The sequence below is a fragment of the Carcharhinus amblyrhynchos genome, chromosome 11 (assembly GCF_965287045.1).
Source record: "Carcharhinus amblyrhynchos chromosome 11, sCarAmb.v2.hapA, whole genome shotgun sequence".
Taxonomy (NCBI): domain Eukaryota; kingdom Metazoa; phylum Chordata; class Chondrichthyes; order Carcharhiniformes; family Carcharhinidae; genus Carcharhinus; species Carcharhinus amblyrhynchos.
Window position 1 is genome coordinate 51748120 of NC_137334.1, and position 23660 is coordinate 51771779.

A 23660-nucleotide genomic window follows, 5' to 3' on the forward strand; every position below is an offset into this window, starting at 1 on the left:
CTCAAATCACTGGACAGCCATCTTTAATTGAAGCATCTACAAAATTTCAGTGGAAAAGAGAGCATAAAAATAGAGTATGCTTAATTACACTGTTTCACTGCAGTTCAAGGAAAGAAAAGACACCTAATTACAAACTAGAGTCCCATGTCAATTTGTAAGTCAACACAAATTAATGATAGGACTTATTTTTAAAAGTGTCCCAATACAGCATTTCATATTTGAATGAACACATGAGGGTGAAATCAGCTGATCCTTTTTGGTGTTAAATTGTCCAGTGGGCAATGTGTGGTGATGATATTGGTCTCCTTTGGCTGGATAGTGCAGCAACATCTCACCTGAATGGTGTAAACAATGCAATTGCTACTTCAGCTCTTTACGGTACATAGAACAAAAACTTTGGTGAGTGGCATGGGCCTCATTGTATCTGCATTTTACTGCTGAGTAGAATTTCCAGTTGTGATCATCAGCCATTTTGACTTGGTCTCTCAACAGCTATCTGTCATTGTTTCAGGACTTTTAAATAACATAACCATCATGAACTGCTGTGGAATTAAAACATCACGGGTGACTTCTTTATTCAGCTTCTCCCATTTTACTTGGGGTTGTACAGAAATGGTTTCTCTTCCAGTCAGACATCCATTCTTCATCAATTTGCACTATGTAAAGTCTCTCATCATTGCGTCCTTTGATCTGATCTTAGGCATTCCTCATCTTCCCTACAATCTCCATCACTCATCACAATACATCCTCTCTCTCTGCAACACAACTCCAAACTATTTCAATGTCTTCTCAGTTACTTTTTTAGATGAATCCACAATCTCCACTAACCTCTGAGGCACTTGTTTCTGAGTGTGCCACACCTGATTAGTATCAGTTGTTGTTCATCTCTGTTGCCCAACTTTCTGCACTAGATAACAAGGTGGAGCTTGTAGATTCTTAATTTCAGTCCTCTTCTATGACATAATACTCCACTGCACTTCTTCAAATTATTCCAGCCAGAGATGATCCATTGCTTAATTTTCATTCCCATACTTCCATCATCTCCACCGCTGACCATAGATACTTCAATTTACTCACCAGGTCTCCACTTACAAAAGCACCATAGTTATGACTTGAATAATAGGTATCAACTTGCTGGATCACACCTCTGTAGTCTGAAATCACCTGAATAGTGCAACCCAATAATTTGATGTACTGCATCTACCAACAATAAAGCAACATTGTAAGCCAAGCTTCAAAAATAAATCCCTTTTTTACTGCAGGTCAATGTGTACCCATGAGAAAAAGAATACTTGAAAATGAAGTAATCTTTTTCCTCATAAATATAAAATGCATCCCTATTAAGGTGGCTTTCAAATGGTCAACTGATATACTTGGAGATGATGACTGCTAACAATGGAAATGAAAGTTTGGAAAATCTCTGTTAAGAGTATTTTGTATAAAAATTGCAGCTGAAACTATTTTCTGAAAACCTGTTTAACATAATTGGTGACGTGAAACAGCTGATTGTTTTACTCCAATTGTAAGGACCACTTTTTTCTCAGTTGAGTGATGCTCCCCTGTTCAAAGCGCCGGTGAAAACTCAATTTGTCTTTTCTTCCAATACTTGCAAAACACTCAGAAAACATACAGTTTAAATGCAGATCCGCAACACTTAGTTTTGGTTGAAGTAGAAGCATATGTTCATACATAAATATACATATGCCTATATTAGTATATATATGCACATATAAGTATGCATATATATATATACATGCATACATTAGTGTATATACATACATATACAAACACACACATAAGTATATACACACACATATAATTATATACATGTACATATACATAATGGATGGCACCATGGCACGGTGTTTCGCACTGCTGCCTCACAGCGCCAGGAATTCCAGACTTGGGTCACTGTCTGTGCAGAGTCTGCATGTTCTCTCAGTGTCTGTGTAGATTTCCTCTGGGTGCTCCAGGTTCCTCCCACAGCTCGAAAGACATGCTGGTTAGGTGCACTGGCCATGCTAAATTCCCCCTCAGTGTACCTGAACAGGTGCCAGAGTGCGGCGACTAGGGGATTTTCATAGTAACTTCATTGCAGTGTTAATGTAAGCATATTTATGACACTAATACATAATACATAGTATTTTTACACATACATGTACATACGTATACATATATTAGTACACATATCTATTAGTATGTATGAACACAGGTATATAATTACACATATTAGTATATGTTAATATTAGTATTCATGCACTTACATGTACGCATATACACACCAATTTATATATATTTGCACATACATATTAGTACACAGACAGTGTATATACATTAATACACATATATTTATATGCATATATACAGATATATTACAGGTATATTTGCACATATTTCTTTGCCAGTTTTAACCACACATTTGGGGTTGCTGGGTGACAAGAAACCCTCAATTCGCCCACGTGTGGCATTCGCTCGCCCGCCCACGTGCGCGCGCAGTGAGCAGGCGTTGGAGAGTGAGCGCGCGCGGGGGGAGGGGACGTGCCCGGTGTGGGAGGAGAGGGTGGGAACGCGCGCGGGAGGAGGCGGGAGCGAGCCGGCCAGATCGAGTGTGTGTGCGCGCGCTCTCTCACCTGCAGCACGAGGAAGCGCTGGGAAGCCGCAGCGCCTGTCAGTCAGTCAGTCCTCCCCGCAAGCTGCCACCTGAGAGCCGGCTACAGCCCCGCAGCCAGCCCGGGGAAAAGGCAGAGAGAGAGGGAGCAGCTTCACTTGGGTGTGCGGGGGGATGAGGAATGGAGATGGGGGGGGTTCACTATTCAACATCCATCTGCAACAAGCTGGGAGAGTGAGTGAGAGAGGGAGAAGTGGAGCCCGCAGTAAGCACCAGCGTCTGTGCCAATGCTCGGTTTAACTTGCTTCAAGCAGCAGGCAGGCGGCATCTAGGCTCCAAACATTTATAAAAAGTAAGATGAGGCGGCGGTAGGAATGTTAGGATCTGGGTAAAGTTTTTATTGGGGTGGAGGGGAGGGAGGTCGGAGGCGGTGTTGAGTTGAGAATAGAGAGCTCTTCACACAGGGGGAGCAGGGAGGCTCCAATCCCACTGGGCTGGGTTTGGGAAAAGCAACCTGCAGAGGAGGAGGGGAGAGAGAGAAAGGAGGACGATTGCCAGGGAGAGAGAAAAAAAACCGGGGTGGCTGCAGACAAGAGAACTACTCCGCGATGCTCTTGTGCGCATTTTCCAAGGGGCAACGGATGGGAATTTCTTTGTCTGGCTCACAAAGCTAATTCCCCCCTCTCTTTTTTCCCCCCTCTCTTTTTTCCCCCTGTTTCGTTTGTTGGGCAGGTAGTGAGTGAGTGGTTTGGCCACGCCAAGTGGAGAGAAAACAAGTTGAGGTTGTCAGAGTCTCAATCTGGCCAGTTACCCATATTATGTCCGCACTCCGCAGAAAATTTGGTGACGATTACCAAGTAGTGACCACCTTGTCCAGCGGCTCTGGATTCACTCAGCCTCCCAAGAAAAAGAGGCAGAGGTTCGTGGACAAGAACGGGCGTTGTAATGTGCAGCACGGGAACCTGAGTGGCGAGACCAGCCGCTACCTCTCGGATTTATTCACCACCTTAGTTGACTTGAAATGGCGCTGGAATTTGTTCATCTTTATCCTGACATACACGGTGGCTTGGCTCTTCATGGCGTCGATGTGGTGGCTCATCGCCTACATCCGCGGCGACCTCAACAAAGCTCACGACGAGAAGTACACCCCGTGTGTGGCCAACGTCTACAACTTTCCCTCTGCCTTCTTGTTCTTCATTGAGACGGAGGCCACCATCGGGTACGGATACAGGTACATCACGGACAAATGTCCAGAGGGCATCATCTTGTTCCTCCTGCAGTCCATCCTGGGCTCCATTGTGGACGCGTTCTTGATCGGTTGCATGTTTATAAAAATGTCCCAGCCCAAGAAGCGAGCAGAAACGCTGATGTTCAGCGAACATGCGGTGATTTCCATGCGAGACGGCAAACTGACTCTAATGTTCAGAGTGGGGAACCTCCGCAACAGCCATATGGTGTCGGCACAGATACGCTGCAAATTGCTCAAAGTAAGTGATACTCAAACGCAAGACAACATTTGTTGCAATAATCAATGTGTATTTTCCAGGCATCTGAACGTATTTATGTGTTCTAACACGTTTACCGTGAGGATTTTATGTGCACAACTTAGGCAAGAGCAGTTTATTGGATTGTGTGAATTTTCCCAAAGATTCTTTTGAAACCATGACACAGAATCTTGTCAGGGGCTTCTTTTAATGTGGGTGAGACTCCTGTTCACATTTTCTGTAATAGGCGGGGGCTGGAGAGGGAGGTGGGGGCTTCTCGGGGACTGTATGCAAAGCGTCTGGTATCTAAATTGGCGGTAGTCACATTTCCGTTTCATCCTTCCATGCTATGTTACCACTGGGCTAATTATTTTTTCCCCAGTTTAAGCATTAATGTTGTTTATCATTAATCACTTCGCCTGGCAATTCATATCTCCTGGGTGGGGGATTAGGGGGAATATCGGCGTCACCCGCAAAAAAAATGCCTGCACCACCAGTTAAAATCTTCCAATTGAGGGTACATTGGCATTATCTGGGATTATATAAAGCTCGGAGCAAACAGAAAGACTGGCAAATCAGTATCCATCCAACCCTGAGATTCATTCTGAACCCAGTTGGCTTAATTTGTGTTATATATACACACATGCACGTATTTCAGAAACCACTAACTGTTTGTCCCTATGGATACGAATGCATCCACATACTAAAGTCATAATCATCCACATTGAAAATCTAACCTTTTTATACACTCTTATTAAGCAGCCTGTTTGAAAAACTATTGGAATTTCAATTAAGAAGTACAAATAAACCCATCACTCGATTGAGAATAATTCTGCCTATAAGCATCCCAGCCACGGAAAATCATAGAATAACAATTACATTGGAGACAGTTTTGCATTTAGATTAAGTTGCAGTGCTAACGCGGCTATTATTACTTAGAATCCAGATACCAAAAAACTTAAATTGGACACCACTCCAGTACTTAATTTCCAGCACAAATTTAATCCTGGCTACTTAAACCGTTCAGCTTCTAAAATGCATGGTTACATTTACTGGCAGTCCTTCTTTGACTGATGGAGATAAATTCGACAGTATTGTGCCCTGAGCTGTACTACTTCCTAAAAATCTGAGCTAACTAGCCATCTTTAGAAAGAAGCGCTGGTTAACGAGGTTATAAATTGAACGATATTAGGGAGTGGATATTTTTTGAACGTCTCGTCCTCGGGATGGGAGTGTAAATTTACACCTGTTTGTGGTACAGTGCGATGAAAGGAACCATGTGTGTCTCACTGTTCCTTTGACCACGGCTACTGCACTTCAAACTTTGAAGTAGTTAATTGTTAATTATGTGGCTGGAAACTTTTCCAACAGTCGGGATGAGGCGCTATATCTAACGCACACAGTTGATTTAGATCGATGTTTGCCCTATGGGACCGCTCTTGACCTAACTGGGAAGAAGATCGCCACACAACTTGAGCTTTATTCTAAATGCCCAACTAAGAAATCCAGTAATGTAACGACGAATACAAAAAGACCCAGATTATTGGATGAGTTCACTAAAAAAATTGTAAACTTCCAAAAAATTAGCTTTCAATCGAACAGTGAATACATTTAGACACTGGAATGGAAGCTAAATGAGAATTATACGGGAGCGCTTCATGCACAAGCCAGGGACATAATGCGAGTTAACACTTAAATAGTAAAGGGTGCCGAAATAGATCGATGGATTCCTCGATGGCAAGCAGTTTTGTATGTATTCAGGCACGATCTTTAGGACAGAAAATGTCCCGATCCCCATTAAACATGTCTAATGCATTCGTGTTATACACAAAGACACTCTTTAATCTGGATCGTTGAACCTGAATAGAAAACAGTTTTCCTTCGTTATTAACAGTGCAGCGGGTTGGCGGTGATGTAAAGGGCTTTCAGGATGTCTTGACGAGTAGCTTAGCCCAATGTTGATGTCTTCTCTCCACGCTTGTCTAGTCCCGGCAGACGCCCGAGGGTGAATTCTTGCCCCTCGATCAACTAGAGCTGGACGTGGGATTTAGCACAGGGGCAGATCAGCTTTTCCTCGTCTCCCCACTCACTATCTGCCATGTGATTGATAGCAAGAGCCCTTTCTACGACCTCTCTCAGCGATCAATGCAAACGGAGCAATTCGAGATAGTCGTTATCCTTGAGGGAATCGTCGAAACGACTGGTGAGTAAAACGACCTGCACTTTCAACAAAGCCTAAGTGCCAACGAGTCCCCTTGGGAATCGTACTGTGATCAAGTAACTGTTGAAGGAGATAACATTTTGTAATGGAACCACTGAGGAATCAGGGTGGAAACGCAGGGCGTTACATTAGCTGGAAGATGGGTGCTGCATATATCACAAATCAAAAACGAAAACTACAAGTTTTAAATTCCTGATCATTTGTATAAATACACAGTCTACCAATCTTTTATCATTGTGATTAATCAAATATGATTACAGCTTGTCATCAAATTTGACATCTTAAAAAGAAGTAATGAATTTCAGTTTGAACTGAAGCATTGCCAAAGGCATGGCCCTCCCTGAGTATCTTCAGCAATTATTATTATCTCTTAATATGATTTACTTTGCCAAAGGCTGTGAAATACATTCCTCCTCATTAGTTTAGGTTTCAATTAGTTACTTTGCCAGGTAACTCGGCATAGCTCTCAATATGTTGAAGTATTTTTTAAAAACAAAATTAAATAAAGAATGCAGTTGATGGGAGATCATTTTTTTAAAGCACTTCCTGTCATTTACTTAAGTTATACCACTGGGCATTGCTGTTTGATCTTCAATTGTAAATGCAGATTACTTTTGAACATAAGCTCAGTTATATATTTTTTAGAAGTATTTCCTATCAATTGCTGACAAGCTACTGAAATGCAATGAAATGGACGTTTTGAGTGATTTTGTTTAATCCAGAGAACGAATGCAATTGGGGAATTGAACTGGCAACATGCGTTTTAAAGCTTATTAAATGTTACTTCAAGAACCTTTTAGCAGCTTCCAGGGAAAGATATTTTATTTCTTATTCAGCAGGTAGAAAAGTGCCTTTATGGAACCTTAATTGGTACTTTTTAAAATGGAATGATTAATGGAAGGATTAATCTTACAAAAATTCAAGCCAGGAGTGTCAGTGAAAGGGACTTTCTAAAAGGCCTAGTTATGGCCATGCACAAAACCTGACGCACAACACTACAGTTGAATTATATCACAAATCAATTATAATGCTGTAAAGAAGTATTTGCTGTCAAGTTACACTGTGAGTTATTAAAGTATGACTTCTTCACATAATCATTTTTGAAAATCATCTTTTAATTACTGTAGTCAATACATTAACCCATTTAGTTTTCAGTGGGATAATTCCTCAATTGGAACAGTGCAGCAAGGGACTTTGGCAAATTAAATGAAGCATTTGAATCCTAATAACCCATTCCTGCTAGACTGAAAGTCAATTATTTTTTATTAGGAAAAATGAAAACCATTGTGTTGCACTGATATTGGTTACAAATGATGGGATCGTTTAGTGTAAGAATTGTTTTTTTTGCTTAATAATAACAAATGATAAAGGCATGGCACCTTTAAAGGAGTACTGCTGTCTGATTAAGTATCTTATAAGATACACCATCAGATTATTAAACAGAGTGCACAATGACCTGAATAATCATGCATTAACTACCATTGCTTTGATTCCTATGTTGCTAATAGTGTACGTTGCTAATATCTGAAATTTTAACCGCTTTTTTAAACAAAACGGCTGCAAAAAATGCATAACCCTGTACCATGAAATTGTGAAGCAAAATTACTAGCTTTCTGAGTATGGAACACAATCTTTAGAGCTGTTTGTTCTGTTGATGGATGCAGCTGAAAACTCTTCAATGCAGTAGCAAGACTCTTGATATGGGTTGATCAGTTATGATTGGTCACCTTGGAATTTCATATCATGATAATAGCTGCTGTAAGTAGTTCATTTCGTGCTAATATAATAAGTGTCTTGGAAACTAATGTCTTTAGTGACATGAGCATTAATTTATCTCATGAACTGTATAAGGAATTAGATTATGTGCCCTTTTGTATATTCTTAATGCCTAGGCTGCTGACAACACCTTTCTATCCAGAAGAGTGCTGGGGTTGTTTTTTTTGATAGATATTTGTCGGTGGTTCATGTGAAGTGTTAATTTATGCATTTGATGTTGCAGCTGAACAACCAATTTTGTACTCCTGCCTTCTAATTCCGAAGATAAAACACACTGCCCATAATGACCAATAACATTCTTATATAATATTGTATTTAATTTCCTTGTATCATTTTTGGAAGCTTATGCACCATGTTGTGTGTTATATAGCAATTCATGCTGCAGTGTACCTTTGACATGTCACTTAATTCAGTTTCTGTATGAATTCTGCCATGAAAAGAGAACTGATAGGCTTGCTATTAATGGTTACAACAGAATTCAGAGAGGGGAATCTCCTCTCTGAAAGTGTTTTTTCTCTTTTGGAATGTGAGTAAGATGTTCAAGAAGCTGCAGAACAATTGATTCTACATTTTGAAACTGAATACTTTGGTTATTGTTGACTAAAAGCGTCTGATCTGTGTCTTGGTTTACAACACACCAGATTAATTGAAAATATCATGATTTTCAATGTGAGAAGGTCTATTAGTATCTAGTGTGCAGACTACTATCACTGGGTAAGTGACTGTCCTGGGTCTTGGAATCTCTGCAAGGCATGATTTTGAAGATACAGATTCCAGATAACAGAGAACATGATTTACTTCAGGATAACTGTGGAGTAGACCAGGAATGATAATTGAACATAGAACAATCGCATACAACTTCAAATATTGCACAAGATAAGTTAAAGGCATGTATGTTACATACAAAGCACTGTCATATGTTAAAATAGATGTCTCCAACCCATTCTTAATTATCAGATAGCAGGGATAAATGAGTGTTTGCTTGACTATCAAATTTATACATGGACAGTAAAATATTTCAGTGTTGTAGGGGTTTGTGGGTGCATGGCAGCACAGCAATTTGGAATGCACCATGTAGGGTTGCACACAAGCAGTGTATCCTTTATGATATGCTCAAACTTGGTTATGTGGCAATCTTGAAAGGACCACAGCATGGAACAAACAATCTGGGCACAACAAAGGTAAATAAGAGGGAACATTGATGGGCATAATTTACTGTTCTATGTACAAATATCAAGTAAAAGCCTCAGTTCTGTAGGTGTGGATCCTGCTTGGATTTAAAGAGATGTTAAGGGGATACTTTTCTTTGGATGTACAAGCAGTGCCAATACCACAAATTCAATTTCATATTTCTCAAATTCTAGAGGTTTTTAAAATCTTACTGTGCAGAAGGAGGCCATTCAGCCCATCGAGCCTGCACCAACCACAATCCTGCCCATGTGGGATAACCCCATAACACGACACATTTACCCCAGCTAGTTCCGCTGATACCAAGGAGCAATTTAGCATGGCAATCCACCTAACCTGCACATCTTTGAACTGTGGGAGGAAACTGGAGCACCGGAGGAAACTCACGCATACATGGAGAGAATGTGCAAACTCCACAAAGACAGCGACCCAAGTCGGGATCTTTTCTTTTATCTAAACCACGGGAATATATTGCCACACAGATGGGTTGCTGATATGTACCTTGGTCTAGACTAGGACCAAGAGGATGACTTTCACTTTTATTGTCACTTTTCTCCTATAATACTTAGTGTTTTTTATGCCCTTATGCATTGTTTTGTGAAGCTTGTTTTCAGCTCAGCACCTTCCCTGCTGTAGTGTAACTCAGAATAGGAACTCATGATGGGAACTGTTGGTTGTAAGCTTAACTATCTTGTTGCTGTTGCCCTGCATATTGTTGATTCAGCACATGATATCACTACATCAGCAAACCATATTCAGATTTTTAAGGTTGCATTTATGCCTGGTGTTGCTGTTTATGTAAGTACCAGGACATTGAAAAATAATAATGGTTATCACATCAAATACATGGCAGCATTATATTCGCTTGAAGCCTTTTTATAAACATTTACTATTTATGGAAACCCACATGTTGATCTTTCAAAATAATTTGATACACCTCACAGCCTTTGAAATACTCCATTTCCAGCAATTATATTGTAATAAGATTTCTCAGTGGTATTTTATAATATTGATTTGAGTTGATGTGATAATTATTCACCTGATCTGATTTCTGCATAATTAATCTGCCTTCAATTCCCATTGGTATCATGTATACGGTATTGTTCCAACAATATGAGATAATTTTGTTTCTTTGGTTTGATTGGTCAACAATGGAAAACTTTTGAGGGGGCTTAATTTGTTTGAGACTAGAAAGAAAGAATATACCCCAAGTTATAGAGTGTTATACCGTTACTCTTCAGTTCAGAACTCGTGATTCCCTCTGCCATCAGGGAAATGTTGAGCGGAGATGAAGTACCTCTTTAATCACTGAAGGAAACTTCAGGATGAGTTGACGTGTACCACACTTTCTCATCCATGGTAATTAGCTTGAATGTGGTGAGTAGGTAGAGGCTTGGGGATGTATCACCTGTCAGCCCTAGCTGGGGAATTGCATGATATTGTATAAGGCAGAGGGAGACTGAAGAACAATTTATAAAATGAGGCAGATTGTAATACATACCAAAAATGTGTGCAAATGATAATTAATACAACTGGAAATTTAAATACACAATACTGTCACACTAACTTATTAGTTGAGCTGTACATCTTGTGACAGCTAATTAGCCCAGCAATGTGTCAATATTAATGGCATATTGAATTTCTAAAATGCAAGATTCCTGAAATTAAATAATACTGAATCCTTGCTCTTGAGTATAAGTGTTTAAATATTTTTGAAGGGCTTAGTTACTAATCAATTTCTTGCTGGGATTATATAAAATTGAAATAGTTAATGTACAGTTTAGTGATCTTTAAACATTGCATTGTACTTAATATTTTGTACTAATTATAATCAGTAACCAAATTGATGACATCTATTCCTCTAGTCTGGTTCAAGTTTAAAGCCAAGTACAGAAACTGACTGAATTATAACAGTGATAAATGTGCATCTTTAATATTAATATCACCACTGAATAGTAAAGATGTGAATTTTTTATTTATAAAGAAAGATCCTGATTGCATAAAATAGTTGTATAACACAGAGTAAATACATAATATAAAACTTGGAAACTTTCCATTATTTTGACATTACAGCTATCGACTTTTAAGCAGCAGCTCCAAACTAGAATAGTGGAAGGTTCAAAACCTTTAAGCTGTATATTCATTGTGCAATATATATTTCATTCAAACAGAGTTTTCATTATTCTTCAGATTTTAATTAATATTTTGTGTCTCTGATCTAATTTTAGATTTATAAATTCCCTCTAAGTCTAAAGACATCCCTCACTCCAGGGTCATTCTGGTGAATTAAAAAAATCTCAGACTTACCTACTCACAACAAACTGACTTCAATCATAACTCCCTCCATCTTCACTTTGGACATCTGTTGCCCGGGACTCTCAGACTTGTCTCCAAGTTCAGACACTCCAGTTAGCTCTGTGTGTTTTGACTCCTGATTTGTTTAGCATTCAAACCTATAACTCTGTGAGGGCTATGACAGGGGCTATGAAGGAGGTTGGGCGGCAGGGGGGCATCTGCACAGGGGATGTCAGGAAAGGATGGTGCATGAGGAGGGACATATGGGGGTTCATGAAGGAGGACTCATTGGAGGGCCTCAATGCCCCGATGCCAGCGATCTATGTCGGGGAGGGGTTGGGTTCCTCAGTGCACTGAGAGATCAGGGCTCCAAAATGGTGTACGATCACTTTACAGCCAGAGTCACCAGGGTGTTCAAGCCCCGCCCTTCTCAGAACCAGATGCAACTCGCTGCTCTCCCAAAAAACGACCAAGTGTGGGATGATTGCTGTCCAGATTGCACCAGCTTTGCTTTCCTCACTGTTATGACACTAAAATCGTGGCCATGTTCTTCAACCTTCCCTTTCAATGTCATCAATTCTACCATGAACTGATGGAAGAGGGACAAATTCAAATTTGCTCTAGTTTGATCCCGACAAATTTCTAACAAAAATAGAAAATAATTTACACTTGTCATATGCACCTATCTACAATCTCAAGACTAATCATTGCATCATATCCAACTTCTGTGCTTTATATGCATTGTACCCATTATGAAAATTTTTAAAAATCACCATTTTGTTTGTATTTTTGCTGCTATCCAAAGTTCTTATGGAAAAAGTAGACTTTCCAAAATGTTTGTTCTTGGCTCCATTCAATTCCATGACTTGCTTACTGCACTTATAAATCAACATGAGTTATGATGAAGTGGGCAATGATGGATTAAATGCGCTTTTTCCTTTCTGGATTTTCTAATTTTCTTTTCCTGTGTTCTTAATCCCAGACCATCCCTCTAACAATTTAATGTTTGATTAACTAAATTACTCCTCATTTACATTTACCGCTCTGTGGTCTTTAATATAATTGACCATTTCATTTACTGTTTTGTATTATGGCTTTCCTCTATAACACTGACTTCTCCTCAATTCAATAATACCTAATCCAATGGCTAGATTTTCATCTTTATTTCACTCCAAAAGGTTCACTGGTGTCTTCCTCTTTGCTCCATATCTATATGTTTCTTTTGGTGGCAATGCACACAAACATAGCTGATTTACATGCTAATGATCCTACCTCCACTTGCCCATATGGACATTTGATTCCAACAGTGTTAGTGCAGTGTCCAAATAATTGTTGGATGTCAGCTAATAGAAGACCCAGAACCTAAATTCAATATCTGCAATATTTCAAGGTAGCCATGTTTGCCTCCTGTCAAAAATTTTAAGCATTGAATCCATCTGGCTCCAGGGCTGTTTGAAATCACAGTTATGCTATTGAGATATTGCTGTTGAGATACTCCATTTCAACATTTTATTCACAATACGGGTAGCTTACTTCCAACTCTGGAATGTTGTTGGTTGACCATTCCATTTCTGCCTTTCTGCCTTAGAAAGCCTCATGCACACTATATTTAATTTCTCCAACATCTCCCCAATTACAGATGGTAAGACCAATCCAGAACTCTACAGGTCTTATTCTCATCTACATACTGTACGTAAGGAAGTACACAAGAACATAAGTAATAGGAGAACTAGGAGATCAAGAGAAGGTTTATAATCCAGTGCGCCTGTTCTGCAATACAGAAAGATCATGGCTGATCAGAACTTGGCATCAACTTCACTTTTCTGCCTGTTCCCCATAATCTTTGAGTATCCTGTAATTCAAAAATCTGTCAATCTTAGCTTTGAATATACTCAATGTCATATATCTCTGGGATGGAGAATTCCAATGATTCACCGACCATCCAGGAGAAGAAATCCTTCATCTTCATATTAAATGTGTGACTCCTGATTCTGAAATTATGCTCTTTAGCTCTAAGCTGTTTGAAAGGAGAAGCTTATTCCAACATGGTGAACCTTCCCCAATCAATGCCTTATACTGCATCTGCAAATATTTTTGCTCACTCACTTAACCTAGCAATCTTGCTTTGCAGACTCTGGGTGGGGTGGGATTTTCCAATCCTTCCCACTGATGGGATCTTCCAGTCCTGCCAAAGGTGGTAGGGTGAGTGTTAGGCTAACAGGCCTATTGTTTCCTCACTTTCATGACTTCTTGTGTAGGGGTGTTTTTCAATTTTCTGAACATTTCCAGAGTTTAGAAATGTTTGTAAGATTACAACCAGTCCATCCGCCATTTCTGTGGCTGCTTCTTATAAGACCCTAGAATGGAGGTTATAACGTCCTCAGGACTTGTGAGCCTTTACTCCTTTAAGTTTGTCTAATACGTTTCCTTTAGTAGTAATGACTATTTTGAGTTCCTTTTGTGCCCTGTTTCTCTATTATTAATGGGATGTCTCAGTGTCTTCCACTATGAAGACAAATGCACAATATTTGTTCAAAGTCTGTTATTTCCTTGTTTGTATTGTGTATGTGATGTCTGTCTCCATAATGCAGCACAGCAGAAGTGAGTCACCTGACTTGAGGGACCAATGGAAATTGAGAGTGAGTAATCACACCAGACGGTGGAGTCTTAAGGCAGAATCTTCTAGAACCATGTTGTTATCATGTAGAACTGGGCTTTTATCATTAAATACCTTTTGTTCCTAAGCAAAGCTGAAATCTCTTGACAACACCATAACAGTCACAATATAACAAGTTGCAATTATTAATCCCTCAATCTCCCCCTCTAAGAGACCAACGTTTGCTTTAGCTACTCACTTCCTACTCGTACAGAAGGTCCTACTGTCAGCTTTTAAATTTCTTGCTTGTTTACTCTCTCAAATTCTTATTTGTTATCATTCACAGGATTCTATTTTTTAAAAAAAAAATGGCCTGTCACTATTCATTACAACACATTGTGCCTTTACTCTCACTTCGATACCATCTTTAATTTCTTTTGTTAGCCGTGGATGGTTTGTCCTTCTAGAACCATTCTTTCTTAATGAAATGCATCTTAGTTGAGAATTGTAAAATATCTCCTTAAATGTTTGTTACTACTTATCTATTGTTTTAAATTTTAATCTGTTTTTCCCTTATTACTTTAGCCAACTCTCCCTTCCTCCTCTTGTAATTGCTTTTATTTGAGTTTAAGACATTAGTTTCAGACTCACTTTTGTCACACTCAAACTGAATGTGACACTGTACACGTTATGATCACTCTTCCCTTAGGATCTTTTATATGAGATCATTAATTAATCCTCTCTCATTCTGCACGACCATATCTAAAATTGCTTGTTCCCTGGTTGGTTCCACAACATATTATTTGATTAACCTGTCCCAAATACTATCTTGGGAAATTGTTCTCAAGGATATCTATGCCAATCTGATTCATCTAACGTATGTAAAGATTAAAGTTTCAATATTTTTCTTGCAGATTTCCAATTCTTTCTTGATTTATCCTGTGTTCAACAGTGTAACTACTGTTAGGAGAGTCGAGTTGGAGAGAACCACCTGAAACTTCCTTTCAAATTGCATTTAATCATGACTTGAAACTATCGCTGTTCCTTCAATATCGTTGGGTTCACATTTCAGGACACCCTTCCTAACAGCACTGGGAGTACCTTTATTTCATGAACTGTAGTCATTCATTGCCATGAACAAATAAGAAAATAGTAACCTTTGGAGTACCCTCCCCATTGACTTATTTCATTGCTACTTATCTCCATGGGGTGTCGGGGAGATTCTCCAGGCCCACCAGCTCTGAATGTGGATTGCAATGGTCTGGAGAATCGGACTTTGACACAAAAAGCTGCAGGATGAGAGCATATAAATAGCTGGCATTTTCAAAGAAGACTAAGTGGGGTTTGGGGAAGTTATTGGTGGATTGTGAATCTCAATAACATAGAGTGTCCTGGGTGCAGCAGCTGCCACCAGGAGACCTCTCTATTGGTCAAAGACCACACAGAAAGGAGACCCCCCCACCCTTTCTTCTTGAAACCTGTGGGATGTCACCAAGTTTCAGTGGATGGTCTTCCCATGAGGCAACAGGCCCCTTAATGCTATTAAGATGCCCACAGCGATTGGAAATGGCTCTTAATTGGCCTCTTAAGTGGCTCGTTTGGGCTCCTGGTGGAAAACTCGTCTGCCACCTTTCTTGCCACTGGCAGAATTGCAAGGTGCTGGGGAAAATAGAGCACACTGCACAACAGCTTCCTGTCTCCCAAACCATCCCCAAAGGACTGGTGAACTTCAGTCCCTTTGACCATGTCATTGGTTATCTAATCTTTCTCCCCTATAGATTAATTGACATCAAACACGTTTTTCTTGTAAATATCTAGAGACATTTCATGAAAGATGCTGCTTAAATGAAAACTGCTTACTAGCGTATATTTCAAAACAGAATATTTAAAAATGCTGTAAATACATTTCAGGCTTGTAAGCAGAACCCTCAAAGGGGTGGTAAAATCTTTAAACCATTAGATATTAAGGCACTGACAGAATTAACAGCATTCAGTTAAATTACTTTTAAAATAAGTTTATGAGCTAACAAGAATTACTACATGAGATGTAGTAATTGATTATGAGGATGTGGGCTACCAGAAGTGACCAGTACTGCCCAAAGTTTAGACAGTACAAGACTCACAAGGCAGGTATATCTATATAAATACATAACTTGATTTAAACCAGTGCCCGCCAGGAGTTCATCAAAGGGCTAAGTAGCTCTGACATTGAGCAGCAAAACTTCTCTGATGAATCTAATATATACAATCAAAAACAGATCAGTTATAATTTTTTCTTATCAATCATTCCCACCTTTCAGTAATTTTAAATCAATCATCTTCAAGCTACGCAAATCATCTATAATATCTGTCAAATACTTTTAGCCATTTGCATTCCACACCTTAGCATAATAGTACTTTGTTAGTCCATGAAAGCCGGAAGCTGACTCCTGTCTTGGCTGATCCCATTCCCCAGCTGCCTAGTAAGCTAAGACACCCTGATTCTCAGCCCAGAGTTCAAATAAACATTCTCATGGGTTCCCTTAAAGGTCACTGTCCAACCAGACTAACTCGTGACACCATGTCTGGATACCAGTCCATCTTGTCTTTACTGTGAATAAACCCTATTCATGAAATATGATTAAGTGTTCTATGTGTTACTTCCATCTGAAACTTTACTGATAAATCTTGCACATTTCCAAGGTACAAATATTCTCTCAAAATACGGCTTTGCCCTAATGACTTTTACCATGATGCTTTGCGGTAAAATGCTTTTTGATTAAAGAGATCAATATTCCTTAAAATCAATAATAATACATTCAAAATATCAGCATATGTATTTTACAATCAAAATCACTCATTTGAATCAATTACTGCATTTCATATGTGTAAATTGCTTCTTGTTAGCTTATAAACTTATTTTAAAAGTCATTTAACTGAATGCTGCTAGTTCTGTCAGTAACTTAATGTCTAATGGTTTAAAAATCTTACCACCCCACTAGGGGTTCCACTTACAAGGATATCTTTATTAAAACCTATCCATTCATGTTTTCACCAGATGAGGTCACCATTTCTGAAGGAGATGGAAGATTAGATGGGCACACTGAAGTAATTCAAGTGTTTTTACTCTTGACTTGTACATGAGAGTTCACATCCATTTCAATCCTTGCCACCATTTGCTAATATATAATTTTTGTCTCAAGTATTTGCATTCTAATGGATTAAATAAACTCACCCTAGAGGCAATGTGATAAGAGAGCCTTGGATCTTACATTCACAAATGGTAGAAATTTTGATTTTATCGTTTTGTTTTTACAGTTAATGTGTCTTTGACAGTTTAAAGCCTTTATGTCCATCTGCTATGTAAACAAGAAGGTTTGTAATCCTTCTTTACAGTGAACAAGTTTGTCTCTGTCAATTTAATGAAACAACAAATGCTTTTGTTAGCTATTTTCATAAATATTAATTCAAATATGGTAATATATAAATCCATCTAGTCACAATGCAAATCGTACTACTGTAAGTGCATTTGAAAATAACATTTTTCAGATTACAGTGGTCTCAGTTGAAATAACTCCTCTGCGGTCGGTGTCCCTTCACCAAATTTCGATTTATTTATATGGTGAGCAAAACTCAGACAGATACTTCTTCATGCAGAGTATAAATCTGGAGTGCCAATAACCCTGATGCTCCATATTATATATACATGCTGGGCTCCCTGATTGGACAAACCATGACTGCCTTAATCTGGGAGCTCGTATTCTAAGAGGGCCACATTATGGGCCTCATTACTCATTACATGAGTAATCTTCTTTAGCTTGTTTTTGACAACTTACTTAATTATTTCAATGCATTTCTGAAGTAGATTGCTGACAGAATTCCTTACGCATTTAAATTAAATATTTCTCTTCTGTATTTTTGCACTGGTTGATATATTGACCAAATGGACAACTAAAATAGAATTTATCTGTTTTGTGATCAACAGTCAATAAGTTTGCAGGTTTGATGATTTGAAAAAATGTGCTTCTAATGGTATTAGAAGCTCAATATACTACATTTATTCGCTAAACTATGGTCTCCATTTAGGCTTAGTGCCTCCTCATCATGTAATTGTTCCTCAATGTAAACCATTCCTTAGTGTTTACCATCCTGGTTGTACGATATCATTCTTTGCTTCAACTCCAGGTGATCTGCAAGTTTCTGCAAAACTTTTAAATGGACTTCCTTCCAAAGTCATGCTCTATTCCCTCCTAATAAAGCAACGGAACTTGTGCTCTGGTACGGTCTGGTGATAGCAGTTTTTCTGGTACTGCAACTGAGGGCAATTTCACCGTCAGCTAGAAAATGCCAGCAGGTTCCTTAGCCATCGGGAATACTGCAGCTGAGCCGGATCTTACTGTGCCAAAGGTCACACTTACTTTGCAGCACTGGATGGCAATCAACTGCTAATGCCTGGGGGCTTTTTTGGCATTTCCCAACTCCCTCTGCCCCACTCGGCCCCCATTGCATCTAGCTGAGGGCTAATTGAACCATTCTACCGCTATTCGTTAATTTTTTTTTTGGGACATTTCTATATAGTGGGTGGCGTGATGGCACATGGGCGGCATGGCCTCACAGTGTAAGGAACTTGGATTCGATTCCTGGCTCGGGTCACTGTCTGTGTGGAATTTGCACATTCTACCTGCGTCTGCGTGGGTTTCTTCCTGGTGCTCCGGCTTCTTCCTACAGTGCAAAGATGTGCAGGTTAAGTGGATTGGTCATGCTAAATTCTCCTTCAGTGTACCCAACAAGTGCCAGAGTGTGGTGATTAGGAGATTTTCACAATAACTTCATTGCAGTGTAAATATAAGCCTATTTGTGACTAATAAATACATTTTACCTTATACTATTTATTCTGACGGGGAAGTAGGAAACGTGAAGTAGAAAAATGAGCTCTATTGTAAAATGTGAGTACACAATCATAAAGGAAGTTTAGATGTTTCATAATGACTTTAATTGCATTGATATCACCAATTAAAATACTGAAAAATGATTTTTCAAAAGTAATTTCTTTGATCCTTAAATAACTTTTTGAATGATTTAGATATTTTATATGCTTTAGATGAATGTGGGAAGAGGTTTAAGGATTTGACAAGATTGATCAAGGTAAGGCAATTTTCGAATCCTAACAGCCGTGTCATTGCCTCAAATGTTCAATTCAAAATACCCCCATTACCCATCTGCGTGCAATCTCTATCAATCACTACTGTGATGATCCATTTGCTTTGGGAAGCATGTAATTTATTTTTGTGTGATCGCCCTTTAAGAACAAAGCTGGATATGGAGTATTCTGAAAGGGGGCTAATTGTTTTCTGATTCTAACAATATTAGGTTCCACCAAATGCAGTGGACAGCATATTATGGGTGCATGGATGGCTTGTGTCTACACCCCTGGAAGCAAAGTTGGCATTAAAATAACTCAGTCCTTGTTAGCTGCCCCTCCACCTCTTCCTCCTGCAGCCGTAATGTGCTGCAGGTGGGTTAAATAGACTACCAATGGTACTTCTATCCCTTGCTGGGGAGGAAGTCCCACCCTCCAGAGCTGCTGGCCAATTCAACTTTGAGCAAGCTCAGTTGACCCCGTGATTATTTGATGGGCAAATAGCAGATTTCAGTCTATGTACTGTGTTATGAGAATGAGCTTGGGATTGGGCAGGAAGGTGGCGGTGTTGGCAAATGCACACTTTATTTGCCCACCCCAGCCCCCCACCAATTATGGCAATGGCTTATAAAATCCAATCCAGTGTGTTCTGAATTGCCAAAGGAAACCCTGGCTGATCCAACCTCACTGAAATTAGCTTTCTGTTCACCCTTTGTTACTTAGCTGTTCATCCCCATGGTGACACCAGGTCACAAGAGCATTTCTTGGTTCATTGACTCCTTAAACCTCTTCAAACATTTATCTATGTTCATGGTGCTCTGCTGTTAGCATTGATCTAATTAATTATAATTCCTGCAAGTAGGATTGGCTGCATGTAACAATCATTTAAAAATAAACAGGCAGCACAAATTTAACATTCAGCCTGTGGTGCTATGGATGGCTCAGGGTTAGCCTGTATTCCAGTGTTGCCGAGTATAATCTCTGTGATTCTATGAAGAAAATGTTCATCTATGTGAAACCATCATTGAGAATCAGCCAATTGAGTATGCAGGCTTCCGTATCAATTCCTACGACACATCTTTAGGCATTTCCAGATTGCATCCAATTTCTAGGGCATAGAAACATAGGAATTAGGAGCAGAAATAGGAAAATTCAACCCTTTGAGCCTGCTCCACCATTCAATCAGATTATGGCTGACCTCTCTCTGGTCTCAAATCTACCTCCCCTCTGTTCCCCATATCCATCTTTTGCCTTTTTATTAAAAATATTGTCTCTCTCCCTGTTGAAACCATTCAACGATTCAGATTCCACTGTGCTGTGGAGAACAGAGTTCCACAAATTCACCACCCTCTGTGAGAGGATCCATAGTATCCATTACACATGATCTGTTGATGAATTCCAAATCTATTGTATATAAAAGCTATGTACAATATATGACAGAATTGATCTCTGCTGGTGCTTATACTTAATGTAAGTCTCCTCCCATTCCAACAGCCTCAACTTAGCCTTTCAACAAGTATTTCTGTTTCCTCTTCTCCCGTACTCATCTACTTTCTTTCTGAAAGCCCCTAAGCTATTTGTTTTAATCATTTTCTATGGCAGCAAGTTCTACATTCTAACCACTGAACAATTAAAACAAACTGTTTTGTGTATATGTATATACATATATATTTTTGGCACGTGTATATTCGCATGTGTGACGTATTCCAAGTGTATATAAATTTTGCTGCTAATCAGATAAGTTGGAATAACTTAATGCTGGGCAGATATTAGGTAAGGTAATATTTGCAGTGGCCTATCTGGCAAATCGAATTTTATGGGCTGAATGTGGTTTGTGGCACAGCATTAGGGGAAAATGGGCAGCAAGGAAATGGATTATAGCATTGATATTTTTCTTTCGTGAGAGATGATGCCAATGACAAGGCCAACATTTGCTGCTCATCCTTAATTGCCCTTGAACTGAGTGGCTAGCTAGGCCACTTTAGAGGGCAGTCAAATGTCAACCACATTGCTGTGGGTCTGGAGCCACATGAAAGGTAAAAATGGAAGACTTCATAGAAATCCTACAGTATAGAAAGAGACTATTCAGCCCATCGAGTCTGTACTGACCACAAACCCACCCACACCCTACCCCATATCCCCACACATATTTTACCTACTAATCCCTCTAACCTATGCATCTCAGGACACTAAGGGGCAATTTTAGCATGGCCCATCAACCTAACCCGCATATCTTTGGACTGTGGGAGGAAACCGGAGTTTCCAGAGGAAACTCATGCAGACACAAGGAGAATGTGCAAATTTCACACAGACAGTAACCCAAGCCAGGAATTGAACCCAGGTCCCTGGAGTTGTGAAGCAGCAGTGCTAACCACTGTGCTACCATGCCGCCCCTGTGCTATAGTGCCACCCACTTCCTTCCCTAAAGGACATTAGTGTACACCTGTTCTGGGTCATCTGGCCTGATATGGGCAGCACGGTGGCATAGTGGTTAGCACTGCTGCCTCACAGCGCCAGGGACCTGGGTTCAAATCCAGCCTTGGCTCACTATCTGTGTGGAGTTTGCACATTCTCCCCATGTCTGTGTGGGTTTCCTCTGGGTGCTCTGGTTTCCCCCCTCAGCTCAAAGATGTGCTGGTCAGGTTGATTGGCCATGCTAAATTGTCCCTAGTGTCAAGGGATTGGTAGTGTATATTTGGGGTTACAGGAATAGGGGCTATGTGGGATTGTGGTTGGTGCAGACTTGATGGACTGAATGACCTCCTCCTGCACTGTAGGGATTCTATGGTTCTATGGACTCCTAGATAACCCTGCCATTCCAGAATGAAAATTCCAACTTCTGGGATACTTGTTCCCGTATTGAGTTCACAGAGCCTGCAAATATTACGACTCTTTGCAAACAACCCGGGACTGAAAATCCCAGCCTATGATTCTGGTAATGCATGGAGGATACATAATCAGGAAAAAGGTGAACTATATTAGAGTTAATTATTGGTTAGTGTTCTGTAGCATAACGTATGGTTGCTACAGACTGAGTTAAATTTGTTTTGTCCTGTGTGACTAATTTGTGTAATCTATGATCAATATCTGTTTTTAAACATTTTGCTTAATTATCTTAAAAAATCAGCTAGTTGGATATTTAATGTTAAATACACGATACAGGTATTGATTATACAGCTGACATCTAACTGATGTAGGAGCTTAAGTTCTGCTATGAAGCATGGTGGCACAGTAGTTAGCACTGCTGCATCACAGTGCCAGGGAACTGAGTCCAATTCCAAACTTAAGTCATTGTCTGTGTGGAGTTTGCACGTTCTCCCGGTGTCTGCGTGGGTTTCCTCCGGGTGCTCCGGTTTCCTCCCACACTCCAAAGATGTGTGGGTTAGGTTGATTGGCCATGATAAATTGCCCCTTAGCATCGGGGCAATTGCAAGGTAGATAAGTGGGGGTACTGGGATAGGGTCTGGTTGGGATTGCTGTCGGTGCAGGCTTGATGAGCCTAATGGCTTCCTTCTGCACTGTAGGGATTCTATGAATCTTACCTTTTGTTAATTGTTACAAAATAAGAAGGCGTATGGTGTACTAACCTTCATTAATTGAGGGATTGAGTTCAGGAGTCGGGAGGTAATGCTGCAACTTTATAAGACCCTTGTCAGATCCCACTTGGGGTACTGTGCGCAGTTCTGGTCACCTCACTACAAGAAGGATGTGGAAGCTATTGAGAGGGTGCAGAGGAGATTTACAAGGATGTTGCCTGGATTGGGTGGCATGCCTTATGAGGATAGGTGGAGGGAGCTAGGTCTTTTCTCCCTGGAGAGACAAAGGTTGAGAGGCGACCTGATAGAGGTTTATAAGACTTTGAGAGGTATAGATAGGGTGGATTCTCGGAGGCTATTTCCCAGGGCTGAAATGGTTGCTATGAGAAGTTACAGTTTTAAGGTGCTGGGAAGCAAGTACAGAGGAGATGTTAGGGATAAGTTTTTCACTCAAAGGGTGGTGAATGAGTGGAATTGGCTGCCATCGGTGGTGGTAGAGGCGAACTCGTTGAGAGACTCATTAAGAGACTTCTGGATGAGCACATGGGATTTAATGGGATTGAGAGTCATAGATGGGCCTGATAGGTATGGATATGATCGTCACAACTTGTGGGCCGAAGGGCCTGTTTGTGCTGTAGTGTTCTATGTTCTATGTAAAACACCCAAGGATAAATCATTGCCCTTAAAAAAAAGTTTTAGCAATTGATGGTATAATTCTGCTTCTCTTTCAGTGCAATAAAAGTTCCCTTAAATCATAGGCAATATCCCAGTGCACTTGTTGTTGGCTGTGAATTCAAAAGCCCACCAAGAACTCCCATTATGATGTGGTTAGGGACA

General features: G+C 39.8%; 1 protein-coding gene across 3 annotated transcripts in view; it reads left to right on the plus strand.

Annotated features, from left to right (window-relative positions):
* Positions 1 to 2673: 2673 nt before the first annotated feature.
* Positions 2674 to 23660, plus strand: part of LOC145350132 (G protein-activated inward rectifier potassium channel 1) — a 207727-nt gene continuing 186740 nt past the window's right edge. For 2 of the 3 annotated variants that reach the window (XM_080199089.1, XM_080199091.1), the window contains exons 1-2: positions 2674 to 4095; positions 6079 to 6295. In XM_080199089.1, the coding sequence (XP_080055215.1) occupies positions 3427 to 4095; positions 6079 to 6295 (886 nt within the window). In that variant the 5' untranslated portion in view covers positions 2674 to 3426. The remainder of the gene's footprint in view (positions 4096 to 6078; positions 6296 to 23660) is intronic. The other variant, XM_080199090.1, reaches the window with a different exon arrangement.